A 25796-nucleotide genomic window follows, 5' to 3' on the forward strand; every position below is an offset into this window, starting at 1 on the left:
TTCCTACGGTATAATAGCGTTTGTCACTTATTCATGTATCTATTTACTTTCTTTTTTTATTAAAAATATCCAACATATAAAAAAATTATCAAAATTGAAAAAAAAGTAGTAGAAAAATATAAACAACTATTTAGGTTCCATCATATACTAAAAATATTTCAAACTGATCTAAAACATATTTTGGAAGGATTCCTCCTTTACTCTTTCTGAGATTGGATATCCATTGTTGAATAGGTTGTATACAGAGCTGTGGGTGATAATGCAAAGCTTCCTTCAAAACTGTCGCTGCTGCATATTGAACCTTTTCGTGTACTATAAAGAAGAGTAAAGAAAAGTCGTTAGACGGTATACGTAGCGACGTGTTGCAAAGATGGAGCATCTAGCTACGGTACGCAAGGTCGAACCCATGATCCCCGGTCGGGTCAAACCGAAGATTTCGTATTTAATACGAGATGGTGTTTTTCAATACCTCTAAAGAAGGGTAGGTTGAGCAATCTAGGGTAAACGCCCTCCCCTACCTTTGGGGGTAATATAGCCATCGAAAGAGACTGACTGCGATCACAGACAGGCGACTTATACATATTGAGCGCTCCGTTTAACCTCATGGTTAAGCTCAGGAAACTTAAAATGATCCAAAAATCAGTATAAGTGATTTCTTAAATCTGAGGCTCGGATTGTTCTTAATGTGATGAATTGTTCTTATAAAAAACATGCAGAAGGCGTGTGGCAAAAGATACCTTAAAAGTGGATAAGTTATTACGAGTTCTTATAGTAATTCGCTTGTTCTTCAGAAAATTCGCGAAATTTAGGGCTCACAAAGATTTCAAAAGCAGGATTTTTGCCAAAACCCCAAGAAAAATGAAAGTAATTGGTTGAAAAAAGGGCTGATTCTCGAAAATAAGTCTCGCGAAAATTTATCTACTCAAGGTATGAAATGCATAGATTTTCACGTCGAAATACTATACAGGAATCAAGGATGACTCTCTAACTCTACTTCTAAGGGACATTTGTTTTTCATCGAATAAAGGAGCGTATCGAATAGTAAAGCGTCGTTTACGAATTCCTCGTTGACGATGACTTTCAATATTATCGACTAATGGAGCGTAACGAACGTCGAATTAGAGAGCGTCAACTGTATAAACAAACCTTGAGCATTTTCGGGCGACAAGACCAACGCAATCCGATTCACAATTTCGGAATAATCCAACCATCCGCTAGTGATCCCGACTTGTATCAATTGGCCTATAAAAAGAATCAAATTACAACTGCCGTTGATATTCTTGCAAAAAAGGGAGCATCAAGTCAAGTATAATTTCTTCGATAATTTTTAACAGCAATGGAATTTCAAGACACATGATACGTACGTACCGTAAGTTGATTTAAAAAAGATTTTTTCCTCTCTGAACCCAACTAGAGACCTTCCTACTATACCCAGTTCTAGAGAAGGGGATCGGAATTAGACGAGGGATATCGATATTACTTTAGGCGTACAAACTTTCGCGAGCAAAAACTTTCGCGAGGACGAAAAATCGCGAAATTCACGACATTTACTTTCGCGAATTTAACGGAAAAACATTTTTCGCGAGCATAAACTTTCGCGAATCAAGACGTAAAATTGAGAATTTTCACATGAAAAAATGGCTTAGAGACACAAATACTTCTTGGGTTGGCTTGAAACATTTGTCCTTTGACTTATTAATTTCGCCTAGCGAAAGTATTACGATAGCCTTTCGCGGCGGCGGTGTTGGTGTCATCGGAAAAAAAATTAGAAAACGAAAGTACTCGATACGGTGGACAAACTCACTAAATTTAATTTGTTTTTCTACCTTTCCTCGGTCACACTTACCATGCATAAATATTGTGGTCGTTTTTTTTTTTTCAAAAAGAAAAATAATAAATATAAGACGTACAATTTTGAAACAATTCAAATATCATTAATATTATTTGCTCATCTTCATTGTACTTTAAACAAACACTTTATTCTTTTATTTTTTTTTCTTATGAATATTCTACTTGACATGCGTAAATGAAAAACAGAGAGTGGTTATTATGCGTTTAAAATAAAGAGGATTTGGTTGAAAAACTATGTAGTTAGATGGTATGAACAATATACTATTCGGATATTAGTTCCTACAAAGTAAACAAAGGATGGCATAATATGCAGGAACATTTTATTTATCATATAAGCATCTACCTTATAAGAATCTAATCAATAACTTTTAAAACACGGTGATATACCTTTCGGTAATTACTCTCAGGTACCTAATAGCCGGGGGGGGGTTGGAATAAAAATGTCCTGGGTGGAAAATTTTTGAAAGGTGGCTAATACAGCTGAATTAGGACAAAAGGGGGAACTTTCAAAAACAATTTCCCAAAAATTAATAAGCGGGGGGGGGGGGGGGGGGTTGGAATAAGAATGTCCTGGGTGGAAAATTTTCGAAAAATTAATTAGCGGGGGGGACGGCTATTAGGTACCCGAGAGTAGTTCTTACAAAGTAAACAGGGGACAGTGCACAATATGAGAATGTTTATTTTTCTTATAAGCATTTACTTTACAAAGTAAACGAGGGATCGACGAGGGATGACGCACAATTTGAGCATATTTATTTTTCTTATAAGCATTTACTTCATAAGAATCTAATCAATAACTCTTGAAACACGGTGATATACCCTTTGGTAATTAGTTTTTACAAAGTAAACAAGAGATGACGCACAATTTGAGCACATTTATTTTTCTTATAAGCATATATTTTATAAAAATCAAATCAATAACTTTTGATAGCTGGGGATATACTTTTAGGTAATTAGTTCTTACAAGGTAGACAGGGGACTACTGGTTGCAGCAGTTTTAATATGGTTCAGCCTCGCTTATTCATTATAAAAAATGACCGTGTCCGAATCATTTCTCATGACTCGACCTAAACCTTTTTTTCTAATCCACCTCGTAATTTTCTTAACAGCTTTTTCAGAGCCAGCATTTTAGCATACTTTTTGCAAATATTTGGCGAAATTTTCGACTTCAAGTCGTCTTGTTAGTCTTTTAGCAGGCTAAAAAGTGCCATAAAAGTTACATTTTATTCAAAGTTTTACAGATTTTCTATTTTGTCAAGAATTTTTCGCGAGCATAAACTTTCGCGAATGTCCCTTCCTAGAATTTTTAAAGACATTCACTTTCGCGAAAAGGGCAAAAATTCGCGAAAATCGCGAAAGTTTCTGCTCGCGAAAGTTTCTACGCCTAAAGTAGACCAACTTACAGTATGACGTGGCGTAGTACGGAAATGTCTGTTCGCAGACGAACATATCACCTAAGATAATACTGAGATTTGTATACTAGGTCACAGTGTGGATCTAAACCACACTGAAACGACCGCCTTCCATCACGCGTAGTCACGCTCGCAAAAGAGCGCGCGCACATTATTAACGCCTAAATGTCATCTCCAGTACATTTTAGATTGTTCATTGAAAACAGATTACAATATAGTCATTTTTCATGTCTCGATTATTCAATTCCGAATAAAAGACATTCAGCGAAAAAAAAGAGAAACACCTGGGTAATCTAGTTAAAAAAGCCGAAAGTAAATGGTAGACAAAGTAATGAGCCAAGGCAAAACGAGATTAGCGTACCACTATGAAAGAAACCGCCTCCGGCGGTCGATAACTGGACAATACCTCAAGCTTAAGACAACCTTATCAACAATAATATCTTTGCCGTAAAAACGGAAAACTCACCAATCAAATAAACTAGCACGCCGGTATCACATTGTGAGCTTTTGGGAGTAGAGAAAGCACCTTCCAAGCTTTTCCATATAGAGCCACAGATGACTTTATTATAAGTGTACTGCCAGCCAATTCGTCTGCAGATCAATACCAAAGCTTTCGTCGTGGAGAAGGCATACTCGTTTAAATGGTAGCCAGTGTCTGAAAATAAACGAGAAAAAATAATTCGCTGATTTGTGCTTACGCAGCAGCCGAACTCAATGGAACAAAGACAGATTTCTCCTTCAATCAAGAGAAGTTTTAGTGTCTTTGGAGTGATCTGAAACTACTTTTAAGATTATTATTCATTTATCATACCAACATATCTAAACGAAAAACCAATACCGGGATCAGATCCGTATTTGATAATATTTGGTTTCAAATAGATCTTAAACCGAATTCGTGAGGAATATGAAATACAGTGAAGTAACGAATGAAATCGCTTTCAAAATATAAGCAGTATAAGATGATCAAAGTTCCATTTGTACCTGAGTCTCCTTGGATAGAAGAAATCTTTTTGTTGCTCAGCAGATGGTAAATTTCTTTAGCCAATTCTTTCAACAGAGGGAAAAGGTCATTCCACTTTCGTTCGGTTCCAAGCCCCAAGCTGAAGAAGTCGTTCGCAAGCTAAAGAGTAACCAGGCAGTTAATTCAGTCCAAAAACAAAGTAAAAGACAGATTATCATGTTAAAAAAATCATAGCCGAAAGATCAGGAAAGATCATATGAAATGGGCTATTCTTGAAAAGATTGTAGCCCCTATGTTCAGGAGGTCTTTTTTCGGAAAGGTGATATCCTGTTTTTTTCTCAATTTTTCAGGACCCCCTTGGATATTTTTTCTCATTTTTTGGACCACCCTGGATTTTCGATCTCGTTTTATTGACCCCCCGGATTTTTAATTATCCAGTCAACTCTGGACGTCACACCTTCTCAACATAGAGGGTACACACTATTTCTGGAATAGCCCAATACTCTCATCACGTTATGGGGCAATATCGTATACGAGCAGAGAAAGGACCAAACTAAAAGAAAGAGCGAAGTATTCAATTAAATTCAATACCTTCCGCATATCTTTGTGAATGATTGGGTCTTTGCAATCGAACCATGAAATGAACTGCATGGCCGCACTCATTGGAGACATAATGACCCTGGTCAAACGTCCCTCCTCTTCCTTTTTCTTCGAAAAGTCCATTAAATCACATCGGAAGACAATGGATGGCCACACGATGTAACATGATAAGAAACAAATGGCGAAGTTAAGGTGAGATAGATTGTCGTAACATACTCCATACAAAAAGCCGATCAGTTTATCCAACATGTTGAAGATACGACATACACCAGCGTAAAAACGACTGTAAGAGAAAAAGTAAGCAAACAGTTAAAAGTATAGTTAACGTAATTTACCGATTATTGATTGACTGAGGACTCGTCTTCGTCAGGGATTTTACCGTCTCCGATCAAAACTGCGGATGTTCAAGCCATCCAAAACATGTAGCTTATATGCCCACTCGAGGATACTTTGACTCGATGGATGAGTAACATCTATAAACTTTTAAGATGTATAAGAAATACACTAATAGAAGGTAGCGAAAAGCTAAATCAACATTATTTCAAACTGAAGAATGATACGCCACTCAGGGGGGGGGGTCTTGCAGTTACTCCTTGACACTATGTGGAGTAACTGCAATTTTGGACATTTTCTACAGACACCACCACCCTTGCAGTTGTTCCATAGTGTACTAACTGATTTTACCCTCAAAATTGGTGTATACCACCCAATGTCAAATTTGGCAATTTTTTGAATTCCTCATTTTTGATACCATTTTACTGGGTACGTCTTATTAACGACCGTTCAAGAGTTAAATATCTCAATCATTTTCCAAGTTTGTTAAAACTTTGTGATTTTTTTTTGACTTTTGAAAAAAATGTTTTGAATTTTTTTGCTTCCGGAATTTTTAAAAACCTAAAATTTTAAGTGCAAAATTGAAAAATGTGCTCACTTAGTACACCATATCCTACCAAAATCGACAATTTTGGGCTTAGGCACCACCCATGTTGCAATTAGTCCACTGGTGGAGTAACTGTTTTCCCAAATTTTGGTTTATATACCACCACGGTAGTAATTGTCATAGTGTTTATATAATAACTGCATGACCCCCCCCCCCCTGCGCCACTCACCATAAAGTTTCTTGCTGTCTTAGTTGCAATTTCACTTCTTTATGCAAAGTCTTATGTATCACTTCCAACAGTTCATGAGGTCCATTACGAAAGAGATACGCATTTTTCAAACCATTCAAAATACACAATAACTGTTCCTCGTCGCTCGTTCGTAACATGTCGACGTCCAGAAGACGCACGACGCCGTTATAAGGACAGAACGCGCTTGATTTGTCTGTTTTCTTATGGTAATTCGAATTTGTTGTTAAATCAGCGCTAAGCACCTTCTTCCCTCGTTCCATTGAGCAGTCAACAAATGCAGCTACTAGACTTCTCTGTGACATTATATTAGTTCGTTTTTGGAAAGCTAGAATAATGGAGCGGAGGTTGATTTCATCTTTACGCAGCATTTCAATGACCTGACGTACGTACTTCTTCTCCGAAAGCCCGCTCTCCCGGTCCATTTCTTTTATCTCTTTTGCGCCTAATATTTTTACTGACGCTCCGCATTTCGCTCCCGTTGCAGTCCTTGATTTTTCGGTTTTCTTCGTTGCAGGTGATACAATCTCGCATGGTTCTTTTTGTTTTGTTATCATTGGTTTTTTTTGTTTCTTGGCTGGCGTTTCGATTGGATTCAAACTTTTCTCAGTCTTGCTAGTAGGAGATACCGAAGTTCTTTTAACGCATCGTTTAAAGGGTGTGGTTGCTTTAAGGCCAACCATTTCAGTAATTGTTTTATCGTTGTCTTTTTTAAGGGTACTACTGCTACTAGAGATAGCAGACTTTATTTCTTTCCTTTTATCATTGTTAGTTGTTGGTAATATTTTTGGAGAGCTATTTTTTCCTCGTACAGCATTTGCAGTTTCGGATGTTTGTGCCGGTTTTAGTCGTTTGTCACTCGCCGCGTGACCGTTTTTATATTTCTGTGTGGAGAGAGTTGAAGTATTAGAGCCTTCTGATACTATAACGCACAAAGATTGGGGATCAACGGTAGATTCAGATTGCGAAGACGGCTCTGAACCTCCCGGTGCTGTTGAAACATTAGTAGGCTTTTTGACGGCATGCAATGAAGTGTCTTTTCGACTTGTTGACGGTCTTTGTTTGGTGAAAGCAGATGGTGGATGTACACCAGATTCGTTTGACGCTCCTTCGTTTTGTATCCGACACTTCTTGTTCTTATTTTGCGACGTCGAAAGAGTTTCATTATCGAAAGAAATCGATTGAGTCGATAAAGATCGTTTTCGTGCTATGGGGACCGGTACACGGACTGATGAGTTTTCGGAATGTTGTATGGCGGAACCACGGATCAAGGGCGGTGACATGATTTTGGGTGAGGGTGGTAAAGGCGAAATTGAATCTGGAAGAGGAGTCACTGGCAAGGGCGAGATCAGGGGCGTTAAAATAGTCCTCCTTGGAGAGGGCGGAATGGGACTGATTGGTGGAGAGATCGCCATGGTCGGGGAAGCGGTTTTTCTTCGAATGTCTCGAATTTTGGCGGCGTTAGTGAAAGTGACGTGCTTCCTGCTGTTGTAGGAGCGAGGTGAGTGGAGACTGCTGGCAAGAGGACGATGCCTTGGGATGTGTGAGGTATGAGTAGACGAGTATGTGACTTGTGTACTTGGCCTGTACCGTGGTATGTAAGGTGGTTGGACGGTCGAAGATCTATTGGGTGATGCAACTGATGGCGTGGCGGGAGTAGGGCATGCAACAGTAGAGATGATCCTTGATGCAAGGGTGGAGATATTCGAAGGTGACGTCGTCGATGGAAAAGAAGGCACAGATGAAGTTGATACTGAGGACGAAACCAGCAACGGTGGGGATGAAGTTGGAGGTGATTCAGTGTTGTTTGGTGAAGCATGGCCTCCCAGTCTTTGCATTTCTATTGGAAAGTTTCTTGTAGTGGTACACAAAGAAGTTGAGGTATGTTCTGGTGATTCTTGTGTGGTGGTAGTGGGCGGTGATGGTGGAGAGTTTCTGTCTATTTCATCAGAGTTCTCTGTCGATGACGTAATGGATGATTGTGTATTGTGTAATCGTGGTGTTTCCATGTTTTCATTGAGAGGGGTATTCTGATTCGTGCTAGCTTGTATCGTTGTAGAAGGAGCAGTTCGAACGTTATTTGTCGTAATAGATACAGTGGCTGTTGATTTCTCGGCGTTTGACTCGGTTGCTAATGACGAAGTGTCTAACGAAGGTGGAATGTCGGGTTCTGGGGAAGTATGTATTGCCGATAATGGTCGTTCTTCCGTCGTGTCTAGTGAGTTTTCTTTCACTTGCGACACAGATTGATTTTTGCCGTTGTTTCTCAAAATTGAAGATTCATTAATAATGGATAAGTCTCTTCGTGCTGAGCGCCGGAGATTTGGTCGCCCGCTAGGTGCAGTTTCATTCTTTGATTGTTCAGATTCTATGGGACATTTATTGGTAGGTTTGGTGCAAGCTTTCTCTTTGTCTCTCCTCCTGAGCTTGCGAGGCGGAGTAGCGGCGATAGGACTTAAAGGTCGATGGAAGGGTTCTTTGAAATTTGCACTGTCTTTGAACCTCTCCATCATGGAAGGAGAGGAATAAATATCTTCGACAAGGATGGATTTCAAGATTCTCATTGGCCGACCAGGTGATGATTCCGATAAACCTGGTAAAGCACGGACAACTGAAGGTTTTTGCTGAGGTTGTTGCAATGCTGTAGATTGTCGGTCTTGAGATTCGATTTCAAACGTTCTTGTACCAGTTGAAGAATGTCCAGGTGTGCCGTTTCCTGCGTTGACTGTTTCTGAAGAGATTACTATATCATCTTCATTGTTTGTGTTTGACTCGTTATCATTTGGGGTACTGTCTTTTGCAACAAGTTTGACGCCGCTGGCAACACTCTTGAATGAATTTTGTTTCCATTTAGACTTGGTCGTATCCGGATGCGATTCATCTTTCTCGGTAGCGGCATTTGTCGATGAGGTAGAATCTTTAGAAGGTGTTGTTTTTATCGCAAATTTAGTATTGGAAGACGGTCTTGAAGTATTGGCACTTCTTGGTGGTGTTGGCGTTTGTTGAGTTGCTGTAACTCTTGAATGGAGCATATCTGTGTTTTCTTTTGACATAGATGGTAATCTGCTCTGATTTATTGATAAAGTTGAAGTGTCTTTGGTTGTTTTATAATCGTTTTGGTTTTCAGTGTTTTCAACTCGTGGTTCTGTTTGCTTTACACAATCATCTTTCATCGTGTTGTGTTGTGGGTACAGCTCGAAGTCAGTCACTAATATCGATTTGATGATTTTCGAAACACTACACGAAATAAGCGTTTTACCAGACTTGGATGGAGATCGTTGTAGACTTTCACTGGTCGTCATTTTATCTACAAAAGACACTTTCTTTGATTTCGAAGGAGTAATCTTTTCAGATTTCAGATTCTCATTTAATGTTTTCTGATTTTGATTAGTAGTTTTATACACGTTTTCAAGAGTCTTCAGGGTCCTGTTTTGAGTTTCGTTTAAGTTATCCTTTGAATCCCCGTCTTCTGGAATATGAAGGGTCCTTTCAGCTTCTGGTAAAGCATGGTGCAACTGTCGAGGATTAATTCTATCAGAACACACACTGTCAACCAAGAAGTTCATGACGTCATTAACAACATTCTCAATACTAAGATCCGTCGGTTCATCAAAAGAGAGAAGATTTTCATTTTCATCCATGTCCGATAAATAAGGTGAATGGCCACCAATGTCCGATATGTGATCATCGTTATCATGTAGAGGCGATGGCGAAGTTGCAGCCAGGGGAGATATGGTGGGCGTTATGGTGCTCATCTGGCGGAAGATTTTGTGAATCAGTTTTCGATTGTCGTTTTCTGCGATAGAAAAGAAAGAAGAGGAAGAGAGAATGAGCAGCATTCTAACAGAGGCCTTCAAAATTGAACGAGAAAAACAAAAAGGTCGTTTTTATATAAGGATGTTTTGGCGATGAAGATAAGATCTCATAAGATCTGCAATTCACACCCCTTCCCTATTCACAAGTAGTTGCGAGCAATGAACCATGGGCACACTTACCTTCTTTTAAAGTTTCTATAGTGTCCTCTTCGGACGAAGAATCGGACAGCCTCAAACCCTCCAACGTTCTGTCAAAAAATATATAAATAGTTTCAGTATATGAATTTGATTAATTTCAGTAAATAAATTAATATAAAATACATTAAAGTTGTACTAGTGTGTCAGAAGTTTAAAGCTCTCTCACACGAGCAAATATGCATGGTCCTAAAACAAAGTAACCATGGGAAAAATTTAACCCCACCATTAGGATTCAATTCCAGAAAAAGCATGTGTCAATATATTTTGTAGTTTTATTTATTTTATTCAATAGATTTTTATGCTTGTGATTATTGGAAAGTATACGAGGCCTACCGTAAATGATAAATGGAGGAACTGTATTGAAAAGCTACATACACTCAAAATCGGCAGGATAATTTCCTCAATATTAGTATTATTAATCAATACCAGTGGATACCCCTTAAAACCCACAATAAAAAGTGGTACCCTCTATCTCATTGTTTAGTTGGAGTGTAAGGCTGAAACTTTTTGTGTTGAAAGTACGTTGTCTATGATTGTCTTCCCTAGCAGTGATGTTTTGTAGAAAACAGTTTTCAGTTTTTCACGAGGAAGTGAAAAAGTGCAGTTTTAGCTATTTACCCCTTAAAACCTACAAAATGGTTTTTCTCGAATAACTTTTTACAAAAAAGTTCTTTTGACCTCAAATTTTGAACAGTGATTCACTGTAAAGTTACTAATGTTATGAATATACCATTAGTACCTAAATGATCTCAAAAATATGTGTTAAAATCAAAATACCCCTTAAAACCTACAAAAATAAGGCTAAAAACCACAAAGTCCGACCCTTGCTAACGGGATACTCAAGCTGATGGATACAAATTTGGTTTTGCTTCGTGATTCAATGGTTCAAAGACTTGCTAGAAATTCATTCCCACAACAATATTTTCATTTTTCAGGATTTCATGCCCATAATGCAATTGTGTGTGGTTTTTTCGTCAAAAACGGCTACGAAAGGCCAAAACCTTCATTCGCTTCATTTTTGACCTAGGTTCTAATGTTTTTCTAAATCTCCATCAAATTTGTGACATTTTGGTATGCAACATGACCAGGTTTTGAGAAAGTCGATTTTCAGATTTCATCACCATAAAAGTGCTTTAAAGTAGAATTTTAAGGGCCTGTCATTTTCGTTGGGGTCTATTCACGAAGATGAAAATGATTTTTTCATACCTACCATAAGTATAGGTATCTAAAAAGTATAGGTTTTATGACCTTAAATTCAATTGTGTAATTTCTAGGTCCAAAAAACCTGATTTTTTGAAGGGATTTTTGATAAAATTTTGAATAACTTCGAATTTTAAGATACTTTAGCATCTTTAAAATCCTTAAAATTTGGTATTTTATGAAAGAACATTTATAAGAGGTTGTAAAAAAAGTGAAACATACCACATAAAATTAAATCTGGTAGTTATGAAAGCCAAAAATGCAACATTGTGGGTTTTAAGGGGTATGTGGTTTTAAGGGGTATCCACTGGTACTTATCAATCAACGCCACCAAAAACTTTCGGATAATCACCCTCCTCTCCTAATATTCAATCTGTAATATTATGTCTATATTTTTGTAGTTTTATTAATGGTAACTATTGAACGTTAGGCTTCACTATTCTTTTCACAACTAAAAATAAAATGATAATTATATAATTAACAATACAATGTACCTTGGATTATGGAATTGTGGAGCGTCATTATCAAGAGGAGTTGGCAAAGGTGAGGGGTTTTGCCGGTTGTCACGGAAACCATCCGGTGGAATGTTCGTCGGCGAAGGTTGGAGATTGTTCAGCCTCGATGAGCGCCTCCTTTTGACAGGTATGCCTGGTTTGTTGTTGGAGCTGTTGGAGGTTTTCTTTTGACGTGTCGGTGGTTTTCCTACAAGTGTCAGGAGAGTGGTGTATTAACAGGTGGTTTGGTGGCTTTATATAAGTCAGTGGTGTAAGAAAGGTTATATCATTACAAGAGCTTAGGGTTACAACAATTTTTTTGACACAGCTAAAATCAAAATTTTATACCAGATGGATTTCCATATTTTTTCAGGCGGGGAAGTTGTTTTACACCCTGCCAATAACTAAGGATTTTCATGAAAAATCTTATGATTCCGAGCTAAACCTCAATACTCAAAGAGGAAATAAAAAGTAACAGAATAACGCAGGATTGAGAAATGTTACTTTTTGCTTCGCTTGCTTTTGGTACATTTCTTTGAATCGAAACATCTTTAAAATCCTGAAAACACAAATAAAAGAATTCTCAACTACTTTATCCGAGGAAATAAAAGGTTCAGGTAAGCCTATTATTTTTTTGGGTTGAAAAGTATTCCCCGACTAAAATTTAATTTTACGGTCACGATCTTTCCGACCAAATTTCCTCGACTTAAGTAAAAAACAAACCCCTGACGACTATCATGATGCACCCTATTTTGCAAAATCATGATAATTTCACTTTTCAAAATTCGTTAGAATTAAAAATCTTGCTTTGATAAAAATGGAAATCTCGCTTTAATAAAATTAGAATTTCCTCTCTTTGAAATCAGAAATATCGCTTTGATAAAGTTTGATTTTTTTTCGCTTTTATAAGATTAGAAATATCGCTTTCATAAAGTTGATTTTTTCGCTTCGATGAAATTTAAAAAATTCGCTTTGATAAAGTTTCAATTTTCGCTTTGATAATATTTTTTTGTTTTGGAAAAAAATCATATTATTAATCTGGCCTAGCAAAAAATGAAAACGAAATTAAATCTCTCTGCCTCGTATATAATCTTAGCATGTTCTAGAATATTCTAGAACTTTCTAGAAACTGTTGAATTTTTCTCCTATTCTTTATAAGAATGATTAGGTGCTGGCTAGCAAAGCTAAAAAATAGTACTCATATACAATGTCATATGCTGACAACATTACACTTTCTTGTAAAAATATTGACGAGATCGTTAAATATAATGATTGTCAACCAAATTTCTCCAAAAGTTTAGATCATACTGAGATTGATGCCCACTGTATAAAAAGATATAAGTTGACAGTCATTTTAGCATTATAAAATTCGTAGCCATAGCTTTATAGAGCTAACTTTTGTCTTTTTATAATTAAATTGACAGTTTTTATCAAAGATTTTCAAATTAATTATAAAAAAATGGTTCTGAAGTCACTTTCATCAAGAGTTACATTTATATTAATGTGATGGAGGAAATATAATTGTATATGAATCGACGGTAGAAAATAGCACGTGTTTAAAAGCAAAAGAATATATTGATGGTGTTACAGGTGTTTTATGTATAAGTCGGTGTTTTTACACTTTTGGCAAAAACTTTTTAAACAGGTTTTAAAATAAATACAAAATGCACCTTTTCTTAATATGATATCAGGGGATCGGCAAAGGATTGAAGATTCCATTCCATTTTTCTCGAGCCTTCTAGAGAAACTAAACCAGTACTTATAACCTTTTAAAGTTAGGAGCACGTTAGGATTAAACGATTCCATAATGAAAATGGATTATGGATTCCACGAGCAATAACTTTTGATCTAATGGGGCTTTAGAACTGAAATTTGGCAGGATGGAGCATTTATGTATTTTCTATTCCTAAATAAAAAATGTTCCAGCTGGGAGCAGTTTGGAATCACTTATTCCTAATTTTTCTTTGAGTTCAAGCCTTTTTAAACTAAGGATTGTAGTATGTTTATTTGATATTAAGTAGTTCAAATTTAACTAGATTTTCCACTAGAATAGAGCATCTAAGGATTATCAAGTCCTTAATCGAAAGTAACATACTTTGCCTCATCCGAAATGAGCGTCTTAGTCTGGAATGAAATATCCTACAAAGCTCTAAACTGATTTTTTACGTTATGCATGATATGTCGTTACGTTAATGACCTAAGATAAGATCAGATAGAGCCCCGAAGGATTAATAATTCCATTTTGCGAGAAATTGTTAATCCCAAAACGCTCGCGAAACCGCACTTTTTGGTATCTAAGAATGTTTTAAAGTTAAGTGGAAGTGACTTTTGATTAATTTTAGATTGTGACCAGTCCTTTTTAACGATGAAATGCATCTTTTATAATTGTTCAAGTTCAGAGATGTTTTTCGGATCCAAAAGTGCTCTTCATCATTGTTTCATAAAATATAGAGATCGTGTAACAAGTTCAGACCATCAGAATCAATCCAAGAGTCACTTAACTCTCATAATTCCAAAATTCTTAAAATCTAATATTTTGGAATATTGGATCCTTCTTCGCTCCTGGGACCAAAACCAAAAGTTCTAAGCTCGTGTGTTACACCTTTTTGGAACATTTCATCCCAAAATGCTCGTTCAAATTCATTTTATTAAAAAAAACCGTTTTTTAGAAAATTAAATGTCACGTTTTTGCCAAAAGTGTAAAAAACACCGACTAATATGTATCATATGTTATTTATGCTATTAGTTTTTTTGTTTTCGGTAGCCGGTAATTTTTCTCCCCAACTCAAAACTTGACTCAAAACTTCCCACGACAAGAAAGGTTTCCAAGCTCGAACTTTATCAAAGCGAGGTTTCAATCTTTATCAAAGCAAAAATTTAAATCTTCTATGTATGGTTTTGCAACATAGGGCGCGCCATAGACTACGTTTCCCGAGAAGGCAGTCATTCTTCGTCGTTCATGGCAAAACACTTTGACCTCTCTCAACCTGCTCTTCATACTATAGAAAAGGGCTTTGAAAATGAAATTCTCGAGAGAAAAAATCGTGCACAAAGTATTGAGTTTAGATTACAAATAAAAAGTTTTCGGACATACCTGGTCACTGCTATCATTTTCTTCGTCGTCATAAATGTTTCTCATCTCGTCATCTGTGAACAGACTTTTGTAATCGAAGCCGCCCTCTTCCGCCCCCACTCCCACCTCTCCATTATTGTTGTTATCTTCTTGGTTCACCTTTTGGCGGAATGAAGCACCCTTGCCGCCTCTTCTTCTGGCACGCCCTCGTGCGGATCCTGCTCCTGTAGAGAAAAAGTTTCATGTGAATCGACAGCTGCGATGAAGAAGACGAACTATAGAATACAAAGGAATGAAATATGAATAAAGAAAGAAAGGAAAACACCTACGTCTTCGGGTATTCTTTCTGTATTCAGTGTCCGGTAAAAGTTCCATGGCCTATGAAAGGTAAAAATTATTTTCACAGTAAAGTTTGATTGCATCTACTAAACTAAAAGTGTTCAATATTACATTTTAACTAAAAGTGTCAATATATTACATATTAGACACTACTTTTGGTGTAATCTTAAAGTCCGGTCCGTATTTTCTTTAACGTAGAATTTCATAACAAATTCAACAAATGTTTACGTTTTCACAATTTATAACATTTCCCCTACCTTTTTCTCTTCTAGTTCTTTTTGGAGTTTGTTGAATTCTTTACTCGTTCGTTTCGACGTTTTTCGTTCTTCTTTCAACAAATCTACAAAAAAATTTTAAATGAAGCTGGATTTTAAAATCTATTTCAAGTAATATTTACCCATGCTCACATCTTCCAATTATGAGCTCATAGATACTCAAGCCGGTCGGCCGTGGACCCCGTGAAAACAAAGGAAAGAGCCTGGGCTATACACGTAAAACATCGACTCTATCAATCAATAAGAATACAGAAGAATATCAAATTTGACAAGAAAGTACCTTAAGTGTATATATTTTTGCAGCGGGTACTAAATTTTCGCGAGTATTTAATTTCGCGAGTTTTTTGAAAAATTTGGCGAAATTTTGTACCGTTTAAATTTTTCAAAAACAAGAAATCGCTAAATTAAATACACGGGAAAATTTTCAAATTAAGACCAAGATATCAATCTTTCGTAAATAGAACAGAGAATGAATTCTTTAAGAAATAAGTGGTATGTTGTTACAATTCTGATACTATTTTTGCACATTATTTAAGCTATGTTGCAAGAAAAATTAGTCTTTTTCTTGTTTCAAACCATTTCTTGTATATACACTTAAGGTATATCTTCGTTTCCGTGCTTAAGGCATTCCGAAAAAACAACAAATGATACGCTGTCAAAAAAAGAGTGTGAGGTGACTGAAATGACTGAAATGACTGAAATGTTCGTATAATACACAAAAATGTAACCTTAAGCCAGAAATATTCTTTGAGTTGAAGTTCCTTCCAATTCTCCGTAAAGGGGGGAAATAAAAAAAGATTTCTCATGCTTCGTGGTTTACGCATCTTACCTCTCACTTGCTGCAGTTTACGATCAAGTTTTTCGATGGTCTTCGCCTGTGACAAAGTTCTACGATAGAGGAAGATATGGTGTCAGTAGAGGAGGCTGCTAGTAATCTTGGAGGAGCTTTTTTTAAGATCTTTCTTTAACTTATATCTTTATGTCTGATGACTGTGATCTTTCAAATAAAAACAATTTTTGACTCCATCAAGTCTTTGTTTAACAACTCTACCTGTTCCAGATGAGTGAACTTAGAACAAACTAGACTAGAGTCTACTTTTGGCTGAACTTTGCTTTTTGATAATTTTTTTATGACACTGAGTCCAGTGAAGTAGACTAGGAGCGTTTGGCGAGGTCGCCATTTTGAAAAAAAATGTTTAAAATCCAAATTACAAAAAAACTTGGAGTTGAAAGATATAATCAAAAATGAGAAACAAACATCAATAAAAGATTTGCAATCCCTTATTCTCAAATAAAAACATTGTTTCATACTGTTTTTACCTTACAAAAACAACTAAAATCTGAAGCAGAAGCATATTACCATATACTACCGGGCCACTTAATCGCGCCATCGAGTCTATCAAAAAGCTTTAAGTACACCCCGGGCTAAGAACAAACTAAATCTAACTAAAACTATCTTCGGGTTGAGGGGCAGGAACCAAACACGTTCTAACGAATGGAGTGTGTCTGTTACCTTTTCTTTTCACGTTCAAAATCTTTGGAAATACTTTGTTTTTCCTTGTTTTGGTCAATCTCTGCCATTTTTGTCGACTCGACCGAATCACGAAGTTCATTTGTATAAACCTGCAAGAAAGGAAAATGGAATCAATACAATCATAGGCTAATACCGAAAGGTTGGCTGGTTGTTAAACCATAAATTGTAGTGTACAAATTGATGACGTATGAAGCAAGAGAAAAGGGACTATGCCACCAAATGCAATTTACTATTTGATTATGTGAAAATGAAATATGAAAAAATGTGTACTATAGATTCCATATTTTCGAGAAAAGTTTTGCTGGATGTAAAACATTCTTCGTTTTATCCAAAGTTTCGTCTATTTTACCGGATAAAAGTATTTTTTACCAAATAAAGGTATTTTTTTACCGTATGAAAATATTGATTGAGGAAAGTCTCGCGTTTTCGTAATAAGAAAAATTTATACCTTTGATTTATTGAGCAGTGAGTCTTTTTTCTGTAAATCATATTGGAGAAGGGCTTTTTCACTTTCGTTTCGTTGAATAGTCTATAGAGAAAAAATGAGATGAAAAATGCGATTGAAGAGCTTGAATAAGGGTCATTAGTGGCTAAAGCGTTTGTCAGACGTGATGATATGTTTTGACAAACTTTGGAATGGTTATGCAAAATGTGGCTCATTTATAAAAATGACAAGGGCGAATTCATAAATTTATTTCAAAATTTTAATGTTTTTATTTGTACGTCTGATGATTGCCTTAAGACATGAAACTTAAAGTAATGTACTTTTTTTAAAAGCAAAATTTTGAAATAAATTTATGAATTCGCTCTATACAATTTATCGAGCAAATGGTGTTCAACTACTACATATAAAAATGACAAGGAAGATATTTTGGCAAATTTGGTGATAATGATAAAAGCGAGCAATACACAACTCGTGACGTGACAACTTATACGCTTTTTTAATAAGAATAGTGTTGTTAGTGTAGAAAGATTTGAGGCTCAAAGTGCTAAAAATTAAGAACAGCCGAGCCTGAAAATTTACTGATTCTTATAAATCACGATGACGAACGAAAATTTAACAGGCTAGTGAGTTTCAACCAATCAAATTTCGTATTTTCACTAGCCTATTACATTTTTCGTCTGTCGTCGTGATTATCTTCATTGATTAACACCATTAATTTTTACACGTCTTTTTTTTCGCGCAGAATACGTGCGCGAAATAGGACTATTTTTACGCACTTGGCTTCACGAAAATTATAGTAATCGTCTTATATACGTATAAAAATCTTATTAGGGCTCTTAGCTATATTTATCGCCAAAAACACTTATATCCCATAAATTGCAAGAGGCTCTTAAATGAAAGGGGCACGAAAATTGATGAGACAAAAGATTTTCAGGTAAAGATTTTAAAATAATCGTTTCTTTTACCTCTTACAAATAGATTGAATATGATTTGATAAAAAAATCTCCTTAAATTTTCCAAATTCTTTTTTCTGTGGTGGCTCAAAGTATATTAACCGTGAATAAAAAAAAAAACATCTATGGAATCCTTTGGCAAGATCTGCGTACGCGGGATGTAAATTTGTATATGTTCGGAAAAGTCCACAAAACTGCTACTTCCAACCAAAAAAAGTTGACTTTGCTTTGAAAAGACGAATTAGCCCGCGAAAGGAAGCAATTACCTTACAGTTTCATTTTAGTAAAACTTTGGTTCTGTTTTTTTTTTGTCATTATGTAATCTTTTTTGTCATTTAAAAAAAAAATAAAAAATTTCCTTTCAAAAAAAGCAAAAAAAATAACTTCGTAGAGCAAATTCATAAAATTCATAGCATAGATTAGTGTAGACAGGAGACCCGTCGTGTTTTTTTTTATAATTTGATGTACACAAGACGGGTTCGAGCTGTGAGTCCAATTTTGGATCATTGCTCAAAAATTTTCATAATAGTGGCATTAAGAACGAAATATTCGAAATCTACAAGCGTATCCTGAAAAATTGACCACGTGATATAGGTATCATCAGGGAAATCTTTTTATGTAGCCCAGATTGTTAATCACTTTGCAAAATTTCAGACCATTCAATTGGTTCAGATTTTATTTCAATAGCCATTTATTAATGTTGAGTTTTTGTCAGGTTACCGCTGAACAAAAAGCTACTGTGGCTGACATGGACGGAATTTCTTTTTGCGAATTAAATTTGTCAAAGGTTTCACAAAGTTTCCCCGAGTAGTTTAAAACCATCTTCAGACGTTACGGTTCCGTATCGCCCCGGTATAAAATGGTTTCCGTTACGAATCAGTGTTCATATTGGTTTCGAGACGTTTCGGAGTAAAAAAACGGAGCAGTTCCGTTCCGATGAAAATAGTGGAGCGAAACCGTTTCAATCTGTTTTGCTTTGTAACGTCTTCTTTTTTGACGTTTCGAATTTTGACGTTCACACTTATTTAGAAATCGTTTCGTTTCGGAACGATACGGAACCGTAACGTCTGAACATGGTCTACAAGTTGCCCTACGGGGTCAAATAGGGTTTAACATACTTTAATCCGGTTTTTACATTTTTCTATTGTAACCGTTTTTTGTTACGGCTAATCTTTTACCCCTAACGGATTGTCGTGAATTTAAAGTAATAAAAATAAAAATTTGTAGTAACACTGTCTGTTCACATATAACCGATAGCACATCAAAACATTATAATGATGAAAGAGAGCAAGCAATCCGAATGAAAAAATATGAAAATTTTGTCACTGTTTTTGTTAAACAAGGAAAGATGAAGTGCAGTTTCGAAGACGGCAAAATAGTGTACGAGCTTGAAAAACTCAATTTAACAATTTCTAGAAACATCACAAAAATATGGGCCAAACAAACAGATTACATGCTGACATTCAGCGTGCTGATGGGAATTTTCTTAATCTTTTCCAACATTGTAGCCATTTTGAGTGTCGTGAAAACAAACAGGGAGATGAAGATCGCTCAAAAATTATTCGTTTTATCTTCAGTGTGTGGGCTGGTGGTTGGCTTGTTGACTCCCTTTCTCATATGGACCCTGGTATCTAATAACGTGAGCTGTTTAGTAGAAACAATAACCAATATTATTAATGATTTAATGTGGATTTTGGAAACATTTATCTTGATCTTATATTCAGTGACAAGACTAATCTCCGTCAAATGGCCTTTGTATAACGTCGAATGGAAGACCATTAAACGCATTCTAATCGTTGCAGCAATTTTACCGGTGTGTTTGATTGGCACACAGACAAATCTTATTAGCGAGAAAAAAAGAAGTTTTTGGATTTCCACTGGAGCTTTGCTATTTCTAGCAACATTCATCATGTCAGTATTGGCTATCGTATCTATATATTGCATACTGAAAAGACCGAGGCTCATTGAAGCAAACGTGGCCAACCAGTATCAACAGACACGTGCAGACTTCAACCGTATCTGGAAACCAATCATAAGAATCGTGCCAATCCAGATCACTCACATTCTTTGCAACCTACCGTTTGCAATATTTTGTTTCACGGTGAAACCGATCCAGTTGAACAATGAAACACCTCCGCATACCTATCAACAATATGCCAATACTGAAATGGTATATTTCTGGATGGTTATTTTTTCTGAACTCTATGATGGGCTTAATGCCTGCCTATACATTTCTCAATGCAAAGACATTCGACAATATTACTGTCGAATGTTTCGGAGAAGAGAATTGCGAGTTCAACCCGAACAACCACGAGGAAAGAATACGGAAAGGAGTGGTAACTATCTTGATTGTGAAGCAGGACCTTCTTCAAATCAAAATGACATAAAGAACCTGAATCCCTTATCAAGGAGGCTTGCTACTAAACACGTAACAAAAAAACACAGTATTCGTAAAATACACCCAATCACCAAACACGCATCCGATGAAACTGAGTTGTCAAATGTGGAGGATTTCTCAACGCCAGCGAAGAATGATGATTCCACTATGTTTGAGACATCGGACTTCTCTTCGAGAACAACTTCTGGTGAAAACTTTTTGGAGTGCCAAGAAAAAGTCAGAGGTAAACATAAAAAAACACAATAAATTACACCCCATTATAGAAACATCAAAAGTATAGACATCCATTCACTTGTACATAGTATAGAATCCATAAATTTACCCTGCAATATTACAATATGGGATTAAGCTTGGATGTTGATTTTGGCTTGATTTAGTCTTAAACAACATTTGATTTCGAGACAACATTCAGACTTTTGAAGATTTTATCAAATAGTGAAATATTTGCCCACTTACGGACTTTATTGAAGATAATGGAACCTGTTTTTACTCGATCGTTTGTCTCGCGGTACCCATAAAACAATTTGCATACTTGGCTTTTTCGTATTTTGTTCACTAACAATTGTTGAGAAAATGCTGCAAATTTAGTATCGGTTGATAAAGACTAAGGAGAATTTTCAAATCAATTTTCATCATCCATTTTTTTCCTTCAGCGTTGGTTTATTTTTAATGTACAGAAACTAGAAGTAAAGACATTTTTCTTTTCTCTTGTGAACGTTATTGGTCTTGTACTACTAAATGAATTTAAAAAGAATTCGAATGTCATTAATAAAATACGATCGTTAAATACATTCGAAAACATTTCGTAAAACAAAAGAAGAGAGAAAAACAGGGCCGGGCAAGCCTGGGCAGAAAATAAAATTACTAAATGTAGATGGGCCTTAAATTTCAAAACAAAGGCTGAATAAAGTCTAAACCAGGCTCTATCCGATCTGTCAATCAAAACAAATTTATCGAGAATAAAAACATTGCTTGCGAAAACGAAAGTGACAAAAATACCTTTTTCAGGGGGTTGAGTGCTTTCAAAGCCTTATCCAGTTGAATACGTAACATTCCACTCTCTCTGTTAAAAGAATAAAAGAATTTTAAATCATTCTCTCCTTATAATTCTATTTTTCCCACAACTTTTACCACGCCTTAAGTTCCTCAATTACCAAAAGTGTACTGTTAGAGTTCTCATAAAAAAATTTAAAGAAATAAAACAAATACCTGCAAGCTCGTTCAAGTCTCTCGTTCTGTATTTTTAGTTTGTTGTTCGCTTCTGCTAAATCTATAAAAAATGAAAAGCATGACGACTAAAATACAGTAATTATATGGTCTTTTCACGAAGAGAAATTTGTTGAATCAACATACATATTGATCGATGGATCCAGCACTGCTCAGCATAATGGCTACAATCGAGGTCGAATAGTATAATGGCATTTCTACCGGGTGGGCCACAAAGAATTTTCTCTCTTTAAAATTAATTTTCTCAAGGTCTAAACATATTAAAAGTGCCATTCCTTTTTCATTGGACAGAAGAAAGATAAACTTAAATTTTGATGGATCATTTATTGAATTCGGTTCATTAGATCAAAAGTTATGCTCAATTGAACAAAACAATTACTTTCAGATAGACCTATAAAATTTTTATTTCAAAATCGGCAATTGCAATAGCCTTCACATGATTAAGAGCATTTCTTAGTAATTAAATCCATAAACTTTGAAGCTGAAGCCTCGAAAGGGTTTGAAATCGTCAGCAAAGTCATTTTAATTTACTTTTACCGAACTTTTCCTCCGATTTTGGCTTCTAGACTGGATAAAAGTCAATGTAAGGCTGGATTCACCTCGAAACTCATATTTGATGTAAATTCATGAATCTTATCAGATTTTTCGGCATTTTTCGACGAACTTTCTTTTCTTATTGAAATTCAACTTCCTTTATATAACAAAAGGTTATTTACACAGCTAAAATTAATCATTTTTAACGACTCAACCAAAAATACTAATGTATCATGTAATCATGAATAAGTTTAATTGGATAGGTCGATTTTCAACGTGTTCGAGCACTGAAAGTATATTTTTTGTTCAATTGAGCATAACTTTTGATCTAATGAATCAAATTTAATAAATAACCCATCAAAATTTAAGTTTATCTTCTTCCAAATGGAAAAAATTTTTTCTTTCAAAATTTTGAACACTCAAAAAAATTCACCTTAAAGAGAGAAACCTTTTTGTGGCACACCCGCTAGGTATTCATTCCAATATTTAAAAAAAAATTAAATTTCAGTAAATTTCATGACGATCTTGATATTTCCACTTTATTTAATAATTTGGCAATTCGACATGGGAAGGGTTTGTGGGCTCCCAGGCTATATTCTCAGGTTTTAGATCCTGAGATCTTAAGTCTGCTAGTCTAAGAGTCTCAAGAGTCTAAGCTCTACATTCCTGAGGAAAGATTGTAGCATTGAAAAAAATTGGGTTTTAATTTTTGTGGAAAATACCCTTTTTGTCTTAACCATCAAATGCCATCACTCCGTAACTTTAATTTTCAAATTATTTCTTCATTTCAAATGCGTATACTCACTTCAAATAAGAAATAAATGTAAAACTCAATTTACCGGGACAGGACTGGAAAAATGATACCAGTGTCTTTTAATGAATTAATTAAACCATGTATAGTTAAATTGGGTATTGACAATATCCAAAAAATAATTCAGTTTCTGAAATAATGATTTGGTTACTTCACCTACCTTGTTGATTTTGATGATACTTTTGAATGAGCTCACTGAAATAAAATGAATGAAAAAAGGGTGTATATAAAAACATTTGATGATGATAGCACTATCAGATGAAATAAGAATTATATAGTTTATTGATTGAAAATGCTCTATTTACTTTCTCTCCTTTATACCTTACAGTACTAGGACCCCATTCCCATTAACAAACACGCAATAAATAATATTTGGAACCCCCTCAGACGAATGAAGTTTAGTATGTTATAAACTTGTCAGAAAAGACTAAAATATTGTTATTTTCCATTCTGGTAGCTTTAATATTCATTGGAAATCTTTATTGCTAAAGATAATGATGCAAACGGCATGACAAAAAAGCATGTTTACCTAGTTCCAAGCATTTTCTTTTTTATGAGCTTGAAGTTCGATTCATAAGCAGATTTGACTTGACTTTTGTTCTGAAATATAAAGATCAATAAAATAGAATTGCTAAGAAGATTATTTAACCAGCCTTGAACAACCTTTGAACCTGTTTGAACCAGCAAATATTAAGTTTTTCGGTGGCAATCAATATCCTTGAGTAAGTTGAGATTACAGATGTCAATTGTTTCTACTTTTTTTTTTTTTCAAAACCACATGTTTATTTAACAAAAACTACACTACATAATAACGTTTCTACTTGCACTTTTGACATCTTTACATCAGCCTATTTAGCCAAATTTAACACTTTGGAAGACACAATTTTTGAACCAAATGTTTTTAGCCAATGAAAACTAATAATAGCTATCATTCATTGATCATTTTTCAATGTTTTAAATTGATAGAAATGATGAAAAACAAAACAAAGACAATACCTGTTTACAATTTGGACATGCGGCATCACTGAAATCAGATTGTACTCCTCTTTGTACCCTATCCATTATTTTCAGAGATTGTGAGTGTGAATTCTGTGTTCGGGACTCTTCTTCTTTTGTTGGGTCCAAAGGTTTCATGTTATTCATCTTGTCATTGTGAATTGTTAATTTTCATTACCGCAAACGTTTTTTGTGTGAATTAATCATTCTTTTTCTATAGAGGGGAGTTGAAATTTAGCAATTTGATGGGGTTACCAATTCGTTAGGGGTACCCAGCTGATCTGAGAAAGACAGTGTGGGCTGTTTACCACTACAGGGAAGTATACCTTTAAGTGGATGAATTTTTGTGAGGATAAAATTTTGTGAATCTGCCTCTTTTTTATCCAATTACTTTCATTTTCCTAGGGGATTTTGCCAAAATTTGGATTTTAAATATTTTGCGAGGACTAATTTCCCGAAAATAACCATAATTTGCGAATATTGTGAAAATTAATCCATGCTAAATAAGGTACCTAAAACTAACGTAAAGTTGAAGAGCAACTATCTTATTACACAAATATTACCAGGCAAGTATCCAATGTCCTTGAAATTTGCACAATCTGAAATTAACACAAATCTTTCTGCTTTTTCAAGGAAACAGCGGCTGGTTTTTACGGTGGCCCACAACTGTCACGCCTAAATTTTCTTTCGCGCCAAAATTTGGGGTTGGTGTAATTTAAAATGCATGATCTAACGATTTACGATGCACGATTCGCGATCCGTGCATAAAATATGTTAATTCATGCGTAATTATGCTAATAATGATAAAATATTTAGGCAATTTACAAACTTTCATTTGCTGAAACTCAATTATTTTTAAAAACATCATTTATGTAAGTAAGTAAGTAAGTATATTCATCTGGTGGCTGTCGGCGGAGCCGGGAGTGAGGGAGTCTATCCCCTTTTCTATTTGCGCTAGACCTGGGAGATCGAATGCTGAAGAGGAGCGCCACACCTACAATCAGCTCCCAATAACTTACCGCCTAGATCAGACTACCCAATCTAAGCTACTCATCTGCTGAGTTGGCGATGACCGGGGATCGAACCCACAACCCTTAGATTGTAAGGCGAATGCTCTACCGACTGAGCTACCCGGTCGGTCATTTATGTAAGATTATACAAATTATTCTCTTTTCAATAAATTCAGTTATAGATTAAAAGAAAGTGAAGGCCACGTGCATTCACCTTCTGTACTCACTCTTTTTCATAACTTGAATCAATATAGGGGAATTGTTTACCGAAAGAAAATTATTTCTCATAATAGAGCACACGTTTTTTGCTTCGTACATTACGGTACGCAAAACATATTATTATTACCAATATATTCTTTTATTATTTAAGAAAGAAATTCCTATATTCGATTATGATTGTTAAAACTGAGGAGAGAAAAAATATTTCTTGTGTAGTGCATTGTTTACTTTCACTCTCTGTCTATTGTAAGATGTTCACAAGATTATCATTATCACCATTATCAACATTATGCAAGTTAGTTTTTTTCATAATTTTATGGTCGT

The 25796-nt window shown here is 35.4% G+C and overlaps 1 protein-coding gene across 1 annotated transcript; it reads right to left on the bottom strand.

Moving 5' to 3' along the window:
• Positions 1 to 27: 27 nt before the first annotated feature.
• On the bottom strand, positions 28 to 24641 carry LOC136804912 (mucin-2-like). Its single transcript, XM_067061433.1, has 20 exons — positions 24244 to 24641; positions 23777 to 23847; positions 23408 to 23442; positions 21885 to 21945; positions 21675 to 21738; positions 17328 to 17408; positions 16859 to 16968; positions 16175 to 16233; positions 15328 to 15410; positions 15061 to 15109; positions 14753 to 14955; positions 12163 to 12217; positions 11659 to 11866; positions 9947 to 10014; positions 5934 to 9747; positions 4816 to 5107; positions 4245 to 4383; positions 3730 to 3918; positions 1147 to 1242; positions 28 to 312 (listed from the first exon to the last, which is right to left on the bottom strand). Exons 1-20 carry the CDS (start codon positions 24388 to 24390, stop codon positions 131 to 133), a joined length of 6006 nt encoding a protein of 2001 aa, XP_066917534.1. The 5' UTR covers positions 24391 to 24641; the 3' UTR covers positions 28 to 130.
• Between the last annotated feature and the right edge of the window lie 1155 nt (positions 24642 to 25796).

The sequence above is a fragment of the Clytia hemisphaerica genome, unplaced genomic scaffold (assembly GCF_902728285.1).
Source record: "Clytia hemisphaerica strain Z4C2 unplaced genomic scaffold, Clytia hemisphaerica genome assembly, whole genome shotgun sequence".
Taxonomy (NCBI): Eukaryota; Metazoa; Cnidaria; class Hydrozoa; order Leptothecata; family Clytiidae; genus Clytia; species Clytia hemisphaerica.